Raw genomic sequence first — 18,172 nt, forward strand, 5'->3', positions numbered from 1 at the left:
AGATGTCGTCTTGGCATAAATTAATCAATTTCAAAACATCTGCAGGGTTTCTTAGAAAACGTGGGATTTAACAGACAGTGCATGTGCTCTCCTTTGCCCTTCTGGCTGATACTTTGAGAGAGGGAACGCAGGCGCTTGCTGTTCTTACCATCACAAGCTCTTAGAACGGAAAGTTGCTCAAAGTTGTTTTTCCAACACTTTTTCTTAAAAAAAAAATAAATAAAAAAAAAAATTAAAAAAATGGGGCTCCAGATAATATAAAGCAATGAGGCAGCCAAGCCCTCTGGGACTGTGTGAGCACGTGTGTGTTGGAAGAGTCGTCCGACTTGAACCCCCCGGCTCCCGTCCCTCCTCCTGCCCCCGAAGTGCAGCCCATTGCGCTGGGAGGTCAAATACTCGGCGGCTTGAGTGACAGGGTCTTTAACAGCATCTTTTTCATCAGCGAGCCAAGTCGTGTGCCCGCTTGTCTGTCATATCTGTACTCGAATTGCTTAAATATTGTTTCAGATGGGGAGGTTTTCATCTGGATATGCAGAGGGGAGCAGTGCTGTGGGGGGATGTTTAATTGGCTCCCAGCAGAGCAGTGGTGGTGTGTGGGTTTTTTCCTCTAGAAGTGTTACCATTTTCATGTCCTATTAATGTCCTCTGGTAGTTCAAATACAGCATCGCATTACAGTGGAGTTTGTTTCCCTCCCAGACTGAATACAAATGAAGGTCATTTACTTGTATTTTTAGAAGGTTCGGAAAACTTAGCAAATTTGTAGCTTTGACAGCATTGTTGACTGTTGTATGTCTGCACAAAAATATTTCCAATAAACCTTTTATTAAAGCAACCCAATGGACTGAAAGGCTTGTTTGTTTTATCCCCCCCCTGCAAGTTTTGCAGCAAGAGTTCAATGTTAAATGCATTTGAGATTTAGCCTGCAAAGCTGGCGAGTGGATTGTTTTTATTTTTCCACGACCTTTTGGGTGTGTTTTAAGGACCTGCTTCTGTTAGTGCCAAGGACGAGGCTTGAGTTCCTTTAGTGGGTCTCGAGACAGGCCCCGAATGCAAGACTAGCCTGGCAAAACGAGAATAGTGCTGGTGAGCTTACAGCAGGTACGTGCTCTTTGAATCGCGTCTCTGGGGAAAACCATCTTTTTATATAAACTAGAGGGGCAGACATCCTCCTACAAATGATACGCTTATCTCACCAAGGCTTCACCAAAACAAGCCTTGGAAATCTTTCGTCCCAGCTAAGTCACATAGACGCAGCAGGGAAAAACGAAGCCCTGGAATCTCCTTTACTCCCTTCTTGCAGATAAATTTGGAAGAGGCTTTTTTAACCCTGGGTCTGCAGACTCTTGTGTTGGCGGGGGGAGAGCGGTCTGGTGGCACATCGAGATGCGAGGTGATGCAAGACCGTGAGAGATGCCTTTCTCCAAACCATCCTGAGTGCAGGGGCAGGCTCACTCCTTCTTCTGCCTGATGAGGAATATCACGTCCACTCTCCGCTGATGGCTCAGCTGATGCTGCCAAGGTCTCACACGTTGCCTTGCCTGGAGAAGCACCTCTCAAGCTCCATTTGCCTCAAGCAAGACCAACAGCATAAAGCACCACACAAAGGCTCTCGTGTCCCCAGTAGCTCTGCATCCATATGCTCCAGGGGACACATGCTGTGATCCTCTGTGCTACAATACATTCTTTCCATTTAATGCATATTTTTTTTCATAGTGAGCTGTGAACCACCTTGTCCCTCACACTGGGGAGCTGGGGCTGGCACACCAGAGAGCCTCGGCAGCTCAGTCGGCAGAGCCTGCATGCTGAGACCTCAGGGCAGAGCCAACCCCAGGTGGCAGCATCATCCTGGGGTGCTGCACCTGCAGAGGAATAGCCCCATGCACCAGTACAGACTGGGGGCTGACCTGCTGGAGAGCAGCTCAGCTGAAAGAGACCTGGGAGTCCTGGTGGACAACAGGATGACCATGAGCCAGCAATGTGCCCTGGTGGCCAAGAAGGCCAATGGCATCCTGGGGTGCATCAAGAAGTGTGGCCAGCAGGTGGAGGGAGGTCATCCTCCCCCTCTACTCTGCCTTGGTGAGGCCACACCTGGAGTACTGTGTCCAGTTCCGGGCTCCCCGGTTCAAGAAGGACAGGGAACTGCTGGAGAGGGTGCAGCAAAGGGCTACCAAGATGATTAGGGGACTGGAACACCTCTCTTATGAGGAAAGGCTGAGGGATTTGGGTCTCTTCAGTCTGGAAAAAAGACGGCTGAGGGGGGGATCTTATCAACACTTATAAATACTTAAAGGGTGGGTGTCAGGAGGATGGGGCCAGGCTCTTTTCAGTGGTGCCCGGGGACAGGACAAGAGGTAATGGGCACAAACTTGAGCATAGGAAGTTCCACCTAAACATGAGGAGGAACTTCTTTACCCTGAGGGTGGCAGAGCACTGGCACAGGCTGCCCAGAGAGGTGGTGGAGTCTCCATCTCTGGAGACATTCAAAACCCGCCCGGACACGTTCCTGTGCAACCTGCTCTGGGTGACCCTGCTCTGGCAGGGGGGTTGGACTAGATGATCTCCAGAGGTCCCTTCCAACCCTACCATTCTGTGACTCTCTGATCCTTCCTGAGCAGAACCATCACGCGTGCACCGAGTCGGGAGGGATACTCAAGTCACGGCTGAAGTTAAATTTGCAGAAAAGGTTGGCCTTACTCAATTTTTGGTGACCATGGGGAACATGCGTTATAAGATCCCTACAGAAGGTAAAAAAAGTGTATGAGCTTTAACAAAGAGATCTTTTTGTCCAAATATTATTAGATACTGGAATTAAACAGATTTTATCAGGAACAAAATGAATATTTATATATAGCCTGGCTAAAACTTTTCCTCCGTAGGGTGCTATAACTTGATGAAGGGTTTTTTTTTTTTCCCTTATAGATTGCCGGCAGAACCACTTTTAAGAGCATAGAGAGACTTTTTTAAAACAACAAATTACTTCTGGATTTTTTAAATTAGGAAACAAAAAGGAGGTGTAAGCCAAACTTCCCCTCTTCCCTTTACGAGGTGTGGCTTGAGCACATTTCAAAATGCTTTTATCCCAGAAGCCAGATCCTAGAACCTGCTTTTCCTTTGCAGAGAAACAAAAAGATGGGGATGGACTCCTGGTGTATCCCGGTAAACGCCTGCTCCTTCCCTGGGCCTCCCTAGCAGCAGCGCAGCCCGCGAGCGCGAGGCAGCAGGAACTTTGCTGTATGTAAAAGCTGCTCACACATCTGGGCAATCAATTATGCCAAAGTAAAATTGATGATAAACTTGAATAAGCTTTAGGCGGTTGGTGGTGAGAGAACTCGATGCTTAGCTGGCTGCTCCCGGCGCTGTCGTCTCTCGTACAGCGCGCTAAAAGGGAAATGATTCTCAGAATTGTTAAATATAATGGATTGCTGCTTAAACCCCTTATTAGATATATTAGTTGACTAATGACCTCGGAGACTTTCCCCCTAACAGTTTGACAGGCAAGGCTGTGAGAGCGTCTAGTGCTCAGGTCCCAGAGCCAAATATTTGCCGGAGCAGCTGTTAAGTGCGTTGCCGGCAGCCTTTGGTGCCTCATACCAGACCAAAGGAGAATCAAAGTCCCTAAACCCGTAGATTAATGCTCAAGTCTGAAATGGGAGCATTAAAAAATAAAAGTGTAACTGAGAAAGGTCTGGTTGAGGAATGTTAAGCAAGAAGATTTCAGAAATGTAATCCCTTTGTGTGAGTGCTCCTGCGGCAGCACCCAGCCGCCTGCCCCCGGCCCTGCCTCCAGCGCAGCCCCCAGCCTGCCCGCGCCGCCCCAGTGCTCGGTGCTGCGGGTCCTCAGAAACCTGGAAGGAGCAAGTGTCTCCTCAACAGAAATACTAAGCCACAGAGAAACGAGGCTTGAAATGTCACTAAAAGCTGCTGCTGGTTCTTGGCTGTCCATGCTGAGGAGAGAGGTCTTAGGGCAGATGGTGAGTGGGCTGTGTCCCAGGTGGGGGAATGGTGAAACCATGCTGGTGAGACCTTGCTGCGGCAGCCACACTCAGCCAGGACACAGGCCATGAGGAAGCTTGGTCAGAGGGAGCTCATGTTGCATTGTTGATGCCATGACTACTCTCATGGATGGCGGGGTGATGGTGGCAGAGGTGGTCCTGGTTCCCCTCTGTGTTTCCCACGATATCAAGTGGTGCCCCTGAGGGTGTCATGTTGTTGGAGTGGTGGGGACACTGAGCTTGCTGGGTCACATGAAGCAGGCCCTTGAGTGATGAAGCTCCAAGCTTTCAAGGCATTTTGGCACGTTAATCCCACAGTGAAGTGCCCAGGAGCCTCAGCAGTCTCACCACCTTGTGTCTGATGGCTTGGCTCACACTGACCTACAGCCTGGTCACAGATGTCCAGCACAGTTGTCACAGTAAAACAGACAAGACCAGTTTGTTGGTCTTGATGGATGCCGTGGAGCTGGTGGTACTTGTTGGTAATCAGTACAGGCAGCAGGAGCTTCTCTTGGTCCCTCAGGAGAACGGAGACTGGAAGAAAGGGGCCATGGGTTGGGTTTGTATAATGCGCTGGGTTTGTAACTATTCTGGTCCGTCTCCCCCCTTCCTTTCTCCATGTCGTGGCAGGAAGCACATGCGAGCATGGCAAAACAGGCGTTTGTCTGGAATGAACGGTGATGTGCTCCTGGTGTCACTTCATTTGGATGTGCCTGGTAGCAGAGCTTGAACTGCGTACCTCTGTCATCCACGTTAATTAAATCCTGTGTAATGACTGTGTGTATTTACCCGTACATAGCAAAGGTGGCATTTTAGCTTTTAGACTGAGAGCGTGATTGTGACTGCACAGTGGCTCTACAGCAGTTGCTTTTAGTTTGCACCGATGTAAACTGAGGATCACTTTTTCCCCATAAGGAGACGGTTACAATCCTGCGCAGACTGTCTGGTGTGAAGTCAATAGGATTCTTTCTCCCAGAGGCAAATATTGTGGGAATTAGCAGCTGCATAAGCCAATATTTACTGTTCAGGTAATAAATCACAGCAGAGACTGCACAACATGCAGGTGTCCTCATCTCGGAGGAGCCATGTCCTGTAACGGGTCAGGCTTGCCCTGGTGCAAGTGGCCACAGGGCCGTCGAGCTCGGGGAAGTTTGTGGCCCAGCGCAGCTCGGCTCTGTGCCCAGCAGCATCAAAGGCTCTGCCAGCCTGTCCCTGACAGCTTCCAAAGTGCTTCCCAAACCTGAGTGAAGGGAGTTGCTCAGTATCCTGGAAGGGAGATAGATAAGTAATTTTATTTTATTGCTGCATTTTAGCAGGGCCTGTTGCGATAGAACAAGGGGTAATGGTTTTAAACTAGATATAAGGAAGAAATTATTTACAATGAGGGTGGCGAAACACTGGCACAGGTTGCCCAGAGAGGTGGTGGAGGCCCCATCCCTGGAGACATTCAAGGCCAGGTTGGACGGGGCTCAGAGCCACCTGATCTAGTTGAAGATGTCCCTGCCCCTTGCAGAGGAGTTGGAATAAAAAAACTAAAGGTCCCTTCCAGCCCAAACCATTCTCTGATTACTGCTTCTGACATGATGTTCACTTGCCCCAGCTTCATAGCATTGATAGGATCCAAAGTGATGCCTTCCTACTTTTCTGGTTCTGTTTTCAAGTTAACCTACAAAGACAAACCAGTTTGGGCCGTGCCCTGAGCTGTTTCAACACTGAATACGGGGAAGGCTTGATGGAAAGTGACTCATCTTTTGAATTAAATGACATTTTTGAGCTCTATATGTCATTGTTTGCCTTGATTTTGATGGAGATTTTCTGAAGGACTGATAACAGTGAAAAAGGGATTCCTTACCTGAAACCGAAGGATTCTTATGTTTAGGAGAAAGGATGTTATTTCTACTCTTTCTTGAATATTTGAATGCTACTTTTGCTATTGTAAGACTACTAAGTGGGTGAAGAGAACCTGTGATGGCAGAAAAGATTCTGTTTCCAAAGTTTAAGGTGAGGAAATGATGTCTGTCCTTGGCGAGCTGCATGTACCCACCTGCGTGGTTTCATCTCATCAGAAATAACCAGCAAACTGATAAATGTAAAGAAAAAGTAAATTAACATTCTTTTGCCAAAGCCAGCGGCCGGTACAATGCGGGAGGCAGTTGCAATCTGAGAGCTGTGATTCACGTTATGCTCCAGAGAGGTTTCTTTCCCCTCTTCCACTGAACATTAGGGAGTAAGCGGATACTCTGGCACACCTAACAGCTTTTCAGCTGTGCCTGGTGAAATGTTTGCTGCCTTGCTGGGAGTGTTTGGAAAACCAGGAAGGCAGCACTTTGGTTAAATGGGCACATAGTCTCCTAATGAAGCTGTGCCTCTGCTCATTAACCAGATGTCCCCATTTAGTGCAGCTTCCCCCACAAGAGGTCCGGCTCGGCAGCCGCTGCAGCGCGATGCCCGGCTCCCTGAAGGGCACAGGGCTGGCTTGGGGACAAGCAAGAGCTGGAGAAGACACATGGCGATGAGAAAACATTGTGAACAAGCCAAGCATGGAGGAACTGGAGAAGGTGAGAGGTGCAGGGTCATGAGCAAGGCGAAAAAAGCTTGGGGTCAGCGTGCTGAGATTTTCCAGATGTAAAGAACAAATTAAGCCAAGCAAATAGGACAGCATTCCTGTGGGCAAATTACAAGACCGGTAAGTGTTGGGATGGGAAGGGGTATCTCTGCAGCCTGGAGAGAGAAGCCAGCCCTGGGCTGGGTCCAGCCCAGGGGGTGGGAGCACTGTCCCACTCTGGAAAGCTGAGGCAAGCCATCACCCACCCAACCTTGCCTCCTGGGCTTGCCACAGATGGGCCAACGCTGATGGCATCTGGCTGGTGCCAAGCAGCCATGCTGTGGTGGTGGTTCATGGGAGGGCTTCCCACGGGTGAAGCCCACACTGGTATTTTGTGCCACGTGGGCCAGTGTGGTGGGCATCTCCCCACCGCTGAGGCACAGGAGGCTGTTACAGCACCAATGACCAGTGTTCTCTGGCCATTCAGGTTGCACACAAATACTGTCAGAGGGATTAAATGCTCTGCTACAGAACAGGGGACACTGTAAGCCCCCAGGGAGGGCAGGGTCCCACTGAATGGGCTCCATTCAGGGTGGATGGGGAAGGGGAGAAAGGATGGCACAGGCGTAAGTGACTCGTTCAGTCCATTTGGAAGAGATCCTCGGCAGGAAAATGTTGCAAACCCCACTGAGTACAGAGAATTAATACAAAGGGACCTACAGAGAAGCAAGAAATATGAGCAGGAAACAATAAAATGAGATTCAGCTTGGAAAAATACAAGGGAATACATGTGGGGAATAATATTTAGTAACAGCTTCAGTGGGAGGAAAAGAACGGGAAAGCAGAAAATCTAGAGGGGAAAGAAGAGCTCCAGCGAGACCAAGAGCGAACAGCAAATTAGGTATTTTGAAAGGGAGGTGCTGAGGTTAATGTCCTGAGCTGGGACCCCAACCCCGGCTCGCTCTCCTGTGACATTATGGGCCACATTTAAGCAATAGCCTCTAATTGCACCAAGCTCCGCTTTCCCCTAATAATTGTGGCGATGGCTGGTAACAGCTGTACGGGGGCAGGAAAGCCTCCTGCTAATGGGGAGCAATGGGCTTTGTCGTCTGCTCGTGCCCGGCTAACAGGCAAGGTGAGGTTCTCAAAGTGGTTCTCCAGGCGTGTGTTGCGAGGGGGGTCATGTCGCTGGTGAGGGTTTCGTTCTGTTCCCCTGTGTGGCCCAGGGGTTTGGGCACCATGGGTTGGCCAGCCCCCCTGTCTTGCTCCGAGCCAACAAGACTGGGTACAGCTGCCTTGATGGCACCACCGTGGGTACACCAACACCCTGCTGGTGTGTGCACTATGGGCAAACCAGCGCCAGCGCAGCCCCTATGCGCTTTGCTGGCTTCCCCCCGCCATCGTCGCTGCTTACCGTGCACAGCAGCTCTGGCACGGCACAGGAGTGGACACTTCAGTGCCTTTAAATAGGCACCAACGCATTCAGAAACAGGCACTGCAAAAGTGCGCCGTACGCTTTAAACGGCAAGCGAGTGAGAACATAAATTTAGGGGGTGTAAAGAGCAGGGGAAAAAAGAGGAAGTGTTTAGGGCCGTCTGGAAAGATGGGACTGAGTGATGGGATGAAATTGAGCAAGTAGACAGGCGTATGGCCTCTCGGGGTGGGTTTCCTGAGCCATGAGTCACCTGCGGTGGAGACCCCTGTGGGTCCCTGCATTGGGGCAGGGCTGCAGGGTGGGTGCGGCGGCTGCAGGAGTGTTTCCATCGCTTCTTACAGCCAGATAAGGTTAAACATCTATTTATGGGCCATGCAGCAGGTTTAGAAGCATGGCTGTGATTTTTTTTTAGTCCTCAGATTTTAGGCTCTTGCATTGAAAAGGGGAGGACCAGCTCTCCTAGGGAATGGATGGACATTCTTAGGCAGGACCTGAGAGCCACCGTGCCCATCCTGGCCCTGGCTGCCATGGGGCAGTGCTCGAGGCTCGCCGCTGATCGTATCGCAGGTGGGACTATTCCTTCCAAGTTGCAGTCATATAGACCCCTGTCTCAACTAGCGCTGTAGCCTATAAGACATAAATAAACGCAGCTTTCCTAACCACCACTTGTGCCGGCTCAGCATTTATCTGCAACAGTTTCCACGCTCTCTTTCCCTGTGCCATCCATAGTCACCACGTGCAGCAGGAAAAAAAACCCCACCTTATCCCTCTCCACCAAGAGAAAAAAAAAACAACTGCCAAGAGAAAACAAACAACAAATAAAAGCAGGAGGAAGAATGCTCTGACACAAACTATTGGTCTCCTGCCCCTCACCCCAGCACATCTGCTCTATGCCATGGCTGACCCCTCCTTCCCTGCCAGCTTTCTGCTTACAGCCCCACTCCTTTGCCTCCCCCGGATGCCAGGAAGCCATGGCATTTTGGGACACGCTGTGTACAGACTGACCAGGGCTACGTTTTTTTCCAGACTGTTCTTTACTATTCATTGGAGTCATCAACATGCAGCTCTGACAAGGCCCTGTTTCCGATCCATGCCTTTTCCACTCCTCCGGCCGCCTGCTTGGCCTCGCAGGGTTGGCAGCATTGGTGCCGGCATCACCAGCGGCCGGAGGGAGCAAACACCAGGACAGCGCTGTGGCCTTGTCCCAGACTGAGTGATGCCCCCAGCACAATCAGGGCTTGGTTTTTGTCTCGATTATGAGGACAGAGTTTGCTTAAGTGAGAAGGGTCCCTGCGCAGAGGGAGGTGGGAACAGCACGGCCACTTAAGAGTTCCACACTCGAAATGCTTACATGGTAATGGAGAATCCAACTGAACCCGAAAATCCTCTAAAAATGCCATTTGCTGCAGGGTATTTGGTGTTACTTGGAAAGGAGGAGCCTGGTGGGGCCAGGGGCTCTGCCCATGCTGCTCCCACTGCTGCTCCCCACTCATCCCTGCGGACACAAGGGATCGCCAGCTCACCTGAAGCTCTGCTGCTCTCTCCCTGCTCCCCTTCCCTCCAAACAAGCCCCCTCAGACATGCTCCACCAGGGCACAGCCTTCAGCCACGTAATTTGCTGGTTTTACTGTTGTTGTTTAAAAACACAGCCAAAAAAATCCTAACTTTGGTTTTTGCCAGGGTCTGGAGAGCTGGGCTGGTCAGATGTGCTCTTATGGACAGAGAAAAGTAAAGCATTAACTGAAGAAAAAAAAAAGTAACAAAGCAAACAAAACCAAAGTCACACCATAAAGTATTTATTAAGAAACAAAGGGGGCTTTTTTTTTTCCTTCATTTGTAAGAAACACTTTAAAGCAAGTGCCCTTCCAGAGATTTAAAAGCTATATCAAATGGTAACATTGGTTTTACATTATTGTACATGACATTAAAAAAAAACACCACATCTCACAAACTTCCTTTTATTACAACTCAGGTTTCTCCGCCTTCAGTTGTAAATTAATTTCTACAGACTTAAATTTAACTTATTCTTTTTTCTTTTCTTTTCTTTTTTTTTTTTTTTTAAACAAGTAAACAATATACAAAGAGGTTCACCTGAATTTCATAGGTCAGAGGAGGTGTCCTTGCCAGGGCATGTGCAAGGCAGTTGGGCAAGATCACAAATGGGTGGATGGGCTTGTTGTCCGGCCACGTCTCACCTGGGGCCAAGCACTTCCAGCTCCTGCCAAAGCCACCAGCAGCTGAAGGCATCCGAGTCCCCGCACCCAGCTTTGGAAGGTCAGTGTGACCAACCTGCAACGTGGGCAGGTAGAAATCTCAATCCCCACGAGACCCAAGTGGACGTTGGGTCCTTCAAAAGCCTGGCAGCACCCAGCTGTGGTGCACCTACTGCCTCTGGAGATGCCCTGAGCTGTGTGGGCTGAGCAGAGCAGCCACCCAATGCCCCCAGCAGCCGGTCGCTGCCTTGCCGAAGCCGCCCAGCCTGGCTGGGCAGGGGAGCCGGGTCCCCTAAGCCAATCTTTTTGTCCAAATGGGCGATCGCGGCCAGGGAACGGCAGGTCTGGGATAAATGACCTATTCATTTTCCCGTGTCAGTGGTCAGACCATTTCTGCCCGCTGCAGACCGCCTGTGTGTGGCATGTTTACAAGTAAACCATGGGATTTGGCAACGCTTCCGCACCTATGCGGAATTTAAAAACAGACATACAAAAAATAGTAGTATCACAGTTATTGCTACATACTGATACAGTATCAGACAATAAGAAACCTTTTATCAATCAGCTCTGGTCTGGTTACAGTAATTGCCCAGTTTTGCTGTATGCCCTCAGCCCTCTGTTGGGGCGTTTTGGCTGAAGAACGAATGGATGGAAATGCAGAGACTACGTTGTTTTTTTTTAAGAGACAAAACCAGCCTTAAATAGTTTCTTGCATCTGGGATGACATGTTACAATTAGCATGGTCTGATTATTCCCAGCACGCTGTCGCCTCTTCCACCTGGAGAGGTATTTTTCCCCAGGCGAAGCAAAGCAAGACAGAGGCAGCAGCTCCAATGCTAAGTGCCCCCCCCCAGCACCAAACCTCCTCCCCGCCCCCTGCAGCATCACAGGGAGCCACAAGCACCTTCATCCTTTAGTTGTGCCTTTTGCCTTGTTTTTAAATACCGCTGTGCCTTCCTACTCCTCCGCCCCGCGGGAAAAGAAGAAAATGGGATGGGTTTCAAACCTCCACCAGCCCCACCATGCCCAGGTTGGGGTGGCTCTGTGTGGCCCCCAGCGAGCAGGGCTGGGGACCCGGAGGGGGCTGGCGGAGGGACGAAGCCCGTTTTCCTACAAAATTTCCTTTGAATTTTTTTGCCTCGATGGCAAGCAGGGTCTGGGGCTGACAATTTGAAGTGCATTCATTCACACGGGTTTACTGTTTCATGGGAAGTGAGGTTAAATCAGGCGTGTTTGGCGTCACAGTACGACCTTTCTCTGCAGAGGCAGTTTCGGCCCCGACGCTGCTGGCTGTACCAAAAGCTTTGCTGAGCGTCAGGAAGAGCAAGCACCTCGTACCCTGTTTTTAGCAAAAAGTTCACAAAGGTAAACAAAGTCTGTGCAAACCACTACTGGGTCCTGATCTTTAGGCAAAACCAAGTCAAGAAGGGTTTCAAGTGCACTGGAAGGAAGAGCCGAATAACTCACACTCTTCTAATTCCTACATAAATACCCGGGACAAGGAAAATTGGTCTTTGCAAGACCCAGCCTTTCGTGGCATTTCACCCCGAACCGGGGGTGCATAAGAAACCACGGGGGCTGGTACCAGCACCCGGCACGCAGGGATTGCACTGTTCAGCTCTCGGTGGTGATTGTCTGTAAAGCAACGGGAAATGCCATTAAGGAGCTGGTAGAGGAGAAAAGAGGTTTCTTAAGTACTGTGGTCTTGTACAGTGTAACAAAACTCTTTCTATGAATTAATTAGGCAAATACTTCTGACCATGTCATACCTGAAGGGCACTTAACGGCTCCGGCATTTATCTCGCAAGTACAGTGATCTGAAATGCATATGCATTTTCAGCGTAATCCTTCGCCGCTGTAAATCATGCACTGGAATGAGAGCGTATCTGGCAACGTTAATTCAGAGATATCATCCTACAGTTTCTGGCAATGGACCCCGATGAAAATAAATGGTTTATAAACACTGTCTGACATGCATGAGCCTTTCAAAATTTATTTACAAGTGATGTTCTGGGAGCTTCGTTCCAAGGAAGTATTTCTCCTCTGTTCAGTTTAGGTATTAAAATCTGTTGGGTGGGGAGGGGGAGGAAGGCGTCAGCGCTACACCGTCACAGCCGGGTACATCTTCTGTTCACTGCTGGTGTGCGGGTAGGGAGACTGGATCTGCCTGTAGCCGCTCTGCAAACCGTCGAGGAAGGGGGGTACCGGGGTGAGCGGCATCGAGTCATGCTGCACGGCGTAGCCCACGTACTGGGGGTGCAGGTACTGCCCCTGGTGGGGCACAATCTGGGTGGCCTGCTGGCAGTTCAGCACTGAGAAGTTCGTCGGCATGTTGACATAGACGTTATTCATGGTCCCTTCTGGCAAACAGCAGTTGGTCTGGGACCTGGTCGGGGGGGCTCTGGCCCCCGAGTTGGCGCTGGAGCTGGAGCTGGTGGCGGTGCTCGACTGGCGGGAGGAGGAGCCCCGGGAGGTGCTGGCACTTGGGATCATGGGGATAGTCTCCATCAGGCGGGTGCCCCCCGGGGCCCGGCTCTGCTGGGGCTCCTGCTTGGGCCGCAGGCATCTGCAGCAGCAAGCCGCCACCAGCGACCCCAAGATGATGAAGGCGACAAATACAGATCCAACGATAAGGAACGGCACATAGATGGGCACTGCAACAGCAAGGAAAACATGTCATTGAGGACAAGGACAAGCCTCAGCAGCTCCAGCAGAAGGTCCCATCCCCCCAGGCCCAGCCCAGGTCAATGCAGGGTGAGCACTAAAAGCTGTGTGTGCAGCCAAGCATTTTGCACAGAGAGGATGAAAAGGGCTGCTAAAACCAACGGCTAGAGTTTCCAAAAGCATCTCTAAAGTTACTAGCGGAGAGGAAAGTCCACAGCTCACACCCCGAGGGAGTACAGCTCGCTCCTGTTGGTGGTGGTCTACTCCACACCAACCATTGCTCCACATCTCGCCACATCTTGTCTCCAGTAAACCTACTAGAAAAATCAGCTCCATAGGGAGATACTTTGGGGGCAGGGATTCCTGCTCAGGAGCACAGGGTGGTGAAACCCTGGTGCTGCATCGCATCACATCGCTCCCCATCGCCAGCCCTCTCTGGCTGCTGTCACCCTTGGGGCAGGGGGACACACAGGCGGTGACTGGGCAGCAGTGAGGGCAGCTCTGCCACCCTGCAGCCCCAGGGATGAGTGCCTGGCTGCTCTGCGCTTTCAGCCCTGGGTTTGGGGAGAAATCACAAGACGGGTGGTGGGGTGAGAGCACCATGCTCCAAAGCTTCACTACCAGTAGAGGGGCAGCATCCCTTCTCGTGCGGCTTAAAGAAGGGCCACCAGGGCAGGAGGAGTGAGGAGGGGCGAGGGGTGGGAGCAGAAAGTACAGGTGATGCTTCGGCAGCAGGCTTGGAAGCCTGGCAAGACAGATGGGAAACACTATCCTTGGGATGACCTGGGGTCCGGTTGCTCTGCACTCCCAGGGAAAAAAGCTGTTTTTCCTGCCTCAGTAAGAAATCAGCACGGATATATCCAGGAAAATGAGGAGGAAGGTGCCTCCCTTTAGCACTTGCGAACGCTCCCCACAACACGCCTGGGCTTCATCACTTCCACCAAAGTGGCCTGACCTGGGGTGACACAGCTGCTGCCAACGACATGCCCTGGGCTCAGGGGCAGGGGACACGGCTGCCCCTCCTGCAAGTTAACCAGTGCCAGGGCAGGGCAATGGCTCTCAAACCTGCGGAGCGGTAAATATTAGTTGTTAAGAAAAATGCCTTGTTCTCAGAACAGCAAAGGAGGTTATCTGTCCACTCAAGTCAGAGCGCCTCCTTGCACAGCTGATTACACCGAGCAACTTATTAACCAAAAGGCCAGATTTCTCCCATAATTTTTTGCACTTTTTAGACAAAAGGCTTGCAAAAAAATCTCTCTACTTCTGCACTTGGTGCTACGGTAGCTTCTTAGCAGGTGCATGCACTTGCTACAGACTGTAACACACAAGTTTTATAAGAGTAAATCTGCCCTAATTATAACATCACTTCAGGCTACTTCTGGTGCGTTCAGCATGTGGGGACGGCAGCAAAGGTGCTGGGAAGCCACCGAGGTGCTTTTTTCAAACAGCAGTAGAAAGACTTGAGTGTAGCCTTAAAACTCAGTCTTGTACAAAACAGTCTTAAGCGAGGATTTCTGAGATGACGAACACATACAATTGGAGCGGGGACCTGCCAGAAGCAGTTTTGAAATGTCACGTTACTTTTTTTTTCATTCATATGGGTCGTTTCATACTTTTTTTTCCTTCCCTTTTTAATGGGCAGCACGCAGGGGGCCGAGGAGCCAGTTTGGAGGGGTGGCAGAGTCGCGCACGACAAACGGCTTGTCCAAGGCTGCGGGAAGGCGGTGTCACCCCCTTCTAAAGACGACAGGGCTGGACTTTTAAATAAGAGAGAGGGGGGAAAAATAAGCACCCACGCGTGGGTACTTTTGCCCGTGTTAACAGCCGCAGAAGGGCTCGGCCGCCCCCACCTCCGCTCCTTTCGCCCCAAGGACCCGTCGGCGGAGGGAACGGGCGACAAGGGGAAGGAGCGGGCGGGAAGTTTTGCCGCAAACTCGCGACGGCTCCCGGGAGCCACCGATCCTCGGGAGCTCCCCCCCCATCTCCCGCCCGGTGCCGGACCCGCTGCCGCCTCACCTGCCGCCCCGTCGGGGCCGTCCTTGCCGGGCCTCCCCGCCTCGCCGCCGCCCTGCCGCCGGTCGTTGTCGCAGGCTCCCTGGTCCAGCCGCGCCTCGGGGCTGGAGCAGCAGTACCGGAGGGCGCAGCTGCCGCAGCAGATGGTGGCGTCGCCGCCGTCGAAGCGCTCGGGGCACTGGAAACCGTCCCGCCAGCCTCCCTGCCCGTCCAGCCAGCCGTGGCAGTACTCCCCGCTGCCCGCCGCCCTCGCCGCCAGCAGCAGCAGCAGCAACAACAACCAGCCCAACGGTTCCAGCAGCCGCCAGCCCCGCATGGCGCCGCCGAGGCGGCGGGTCAGAGCCCCCCCGCCGCGGGGCAGCGCCGAACGGCCCCCCGGAGCAGGCAGCCGCCGCCGCCGCGCTGCGGGGATTCCCGCCGCCGACGCCTCCTCATGCCCTGCGCCGCGCCCATGGGCGAAGGCAGCAGGAGGAGGACGAGGAGGAAGAAGAGGAAGAAGAAGGCGACCCTTCGCCCGCCGCCCGTGCGCCTCGTCCGGCGCCGCCGCTGAGGTGAGGGGAGCGGCCGCGCCCCGCCTTTATAGGCAGCGGCCGGCGCCGACTGCGCATGCGCCCACCACGCCCCGGTCCCCGCCGGCGGGCGGGGGGGGGGGGGGGCGCGGGGCCGCCCCGTAGGGGCGTCCCCGCGCCCCCCCCCCCCCCCCGCCCGCCGGCGGGGACCGGTAGCGTTGTTAAAACCGGAGTTGTTTGGGTTTTTAAAACTTACAGACAAAACACCTTCGGAGTCAGAAAATCCCTTTGCGTTTTTTTGTTTGTTTGGGGCTTTTTTTGTTTTGATGGGTTTTTTTTGTTTTTTTTTTTTTTTCTTTTCACGTTTATCCCGGCAAACGTCGCTCCTCAGGTGAAAGCGTTATATGTCCCTGCCTGGGGAAGCGAGGCCTTGCTGCCCCCGTGTGAAGCGGAGCGGGAAGGGGAGCCGTTCTTAAAACACCACCGCGACGGGGGTTTTTTATACAACGGGGAACTTCCCCCACAGCTCATACTGCTGTTTAATTCGCAAAGTGAGGATAGTTACCAGAATATAGGGTTTCCTTTCTCTTCCTGCCCTGGTTATGAGCTATCTTTTACGCTAGCGTAGCTCTGCCTACCGTAAGTATTATTTTAAACACCATCCGTATACTTAAAAGCCCAAACTGCTAACTCCCATCGTGGCATTACTTGCGTAAGCCGGGCTGTTTTTTTATTTCTGCTTAGGGAACATATTTAATAACTACATTTTAAAATACACATGTATTCATAACAGCAAGGCTTTCTTTTATTGGCTCTCATTTCCTGGAAAATAATTAGAACAAGGTGACCCAAGGAAAGGGGAAAAAAAAAAAAAAAAAAAAAGCTACTCACAGAAAGAGTTAAAGGACTGTAAAAATAACTTTTGAGTGAAATGGCAGGAGGTTAGCACACTCCTCAAGGGCCGGGCTGTGAATCCGCAGCGGCTGCACTGGCACGGAGCACGTCGGCTGTCGGTGCTCGCTGTCCCGGCGCAGGCAGCAGTGACAGCGGACGTCAGCGCTGGCAACACCTTATCACAGCCGAGGCAGACACCTCCAGTATGGCACGTCTGGCTCCAAAACGCACCGCTGTCTCGGTAGCGGGGTGAAGGGACACAGACTGAAGGGAGGTGACCGGGTGACAGTACCTGTAAGTGCAGGGGGACATCCCCCTCCAAATTCACGAGGCTGTTTCTCAGAACATGTTCCTCTGTTTCAACACCGCGCCCCGTCGGACCGGGGCTTTAGGGAGTTTGTTAGCACTGCCCGACTGCTCGGCCGTGATGAACACAACTGGCACACTCTTCCCCTGGGAGTCGTAGTACATTGATTTTTGGAGCTCCCACTTACTGCAGACACAACAGATTGCTGTTACAGTACAAAAGACAAAAAGCCGATGTGTGCACCTTCAGATTAAAAGGAGTGCCGTTTCCTAATCGAATTATTATTTCTGCTGTAACCAACCACTCGGCAAAAAGGAAGAAATTCGAGCTTTTTTTCTCGTCCTCAGATAAGGAGCGGAAGAATTACTTATGATGGACTAAATCCATCTTCCCACAGCTTGCCCTTCCTGTGAGGTTGGCCAATTTGACAAGGCATCCTTATTATAAAGTTATTTCAACGGGAAAAAGAAAAACCCCGAAGTACAGGAATTTTCCACATCCACACACCAGTTTATGCCGCACAGAGCATGACACGTGAGCGTTTTATTGAACGCAGGAAGAGGAACAGGATTTCACTGTTGCTCACCTCCTAACGCCAGAGCGCACGACAAGGATTTAGGCACAATACAGTGAAAACAGCATCACTCTGCAGCTGTAGCCCAGGCTGCTGCCCGCGCAGTAAGATTAACGAGCTCCAGGCAAGGAAAAGGTGCTTCTCCTCTTGGTATGGTTCAATGGGACTTAAACTACAATTTAATCTGCAGTTTTTGATTTTAGATAGGGATTATTAGTGCAGATGAACAAGAAGCAGCAACTTCGTGCAGAAAATTAACAAAGTTTATCAGAATATTTTCTAGATCGGGACATTTTTGTGTACTGTTTACAAAAGAAGTAAAAAAGGCTCTATCTGCTCTCACCATTGACATTTTACTTTGCATCGCTCAAATACGACTTACCTTAAGGATGATATAACCTAGCAACGAGGCTTTGACATTCCCCCCCCCCCCCCCCCCCAACCGTTCTCAGGACTAGCTCTAAGTGACACATCCACCACCCTGCAACGGTGTCTGGTTTTGAACGTTGCTATTTCTGTCGCTGCCGGAACGCTGTCGCCATCCATCTGCCTGAGCCCACGATCCTGCCCGAGCATCCCTTTTGCCCCAGTACTTCTCAGCAGCTCGGGAGCCCGGCAAACCCCGTCACCACCACAGCACAGGCATCACCATGACAGACCAACAAACAACAGTTGTAGGGGCTGCTGCGGCGCCAGAAATAAAGCACAGTGTCACAAGGAAAGTGACGCTTCTCAAGCGTAAAGTGACAAATTACTCAGAAAAGCATTTCTAGCTAAATATTGTTACTAATAAAGTATGAATTTGAGCTAATAGGCATTTTTGTTAGACTTACACCTTTTGCATCGCGATTCTTGCCCTGCGCAGGGCAGCCTGGAGGAGCTGCCGCAGCCCCCCTGCTGTTCCAGCCACCTCTGCACATCTCCCATACAGGCAGGAGGTTCCTATTGGCACTGACGGAGCATTACCATGCCTGAAGCCAACATAAACAACGTTAAAAGCCATTCTCGGAGCAGAGCTCGGCATC

General features: G+C 51.5%; 1 protein-coding gene across 1 annotated transcript; it reads right to left on the reverse strand.

Annotated features, from left to right (window-relative positions):
* Positions 1 to 9,753: 9,753 nt before the first annotated feature.
* SHISA2 (shisa family member 2) lies at positions 9,754 to 15,410 on the reverse strand. Its single transcript, XM_074569010.1, has 2 exons — positions 14,867 to 15,410; positions 9,754 to 12,840 (listed from the first exon to the last, which is right to left on the reverse strand). Exons 1-2 carry the CDS (start codon positions 15,177 to 15,179, stop codon positions 12,287 to 12,289), a joined length of 867 nt encoding a protein of 288 aa, XP_074425111.1. The 5' UTR covers positions 15,180 to 15,410; the 3' UTR covers positions 9,754 to 12,286.
* Between the last annotated feature and the right edge of the window lie 2,762 nt (positions 15,411 to 18,172).

The sequence above is a fragment of the Larus michahellis genome, chromosome 1 (assembly GCF_964199755.1).
Source record: "Larus michahellis chromosome 1, bLarMic1.1, whole genome shotgun sequence".
Lineage (NCBI taxonomy): Eukaryota > Metazoa > Chordata > Aves > Charadriiformes > Laridae > Larus > Larus michahellis.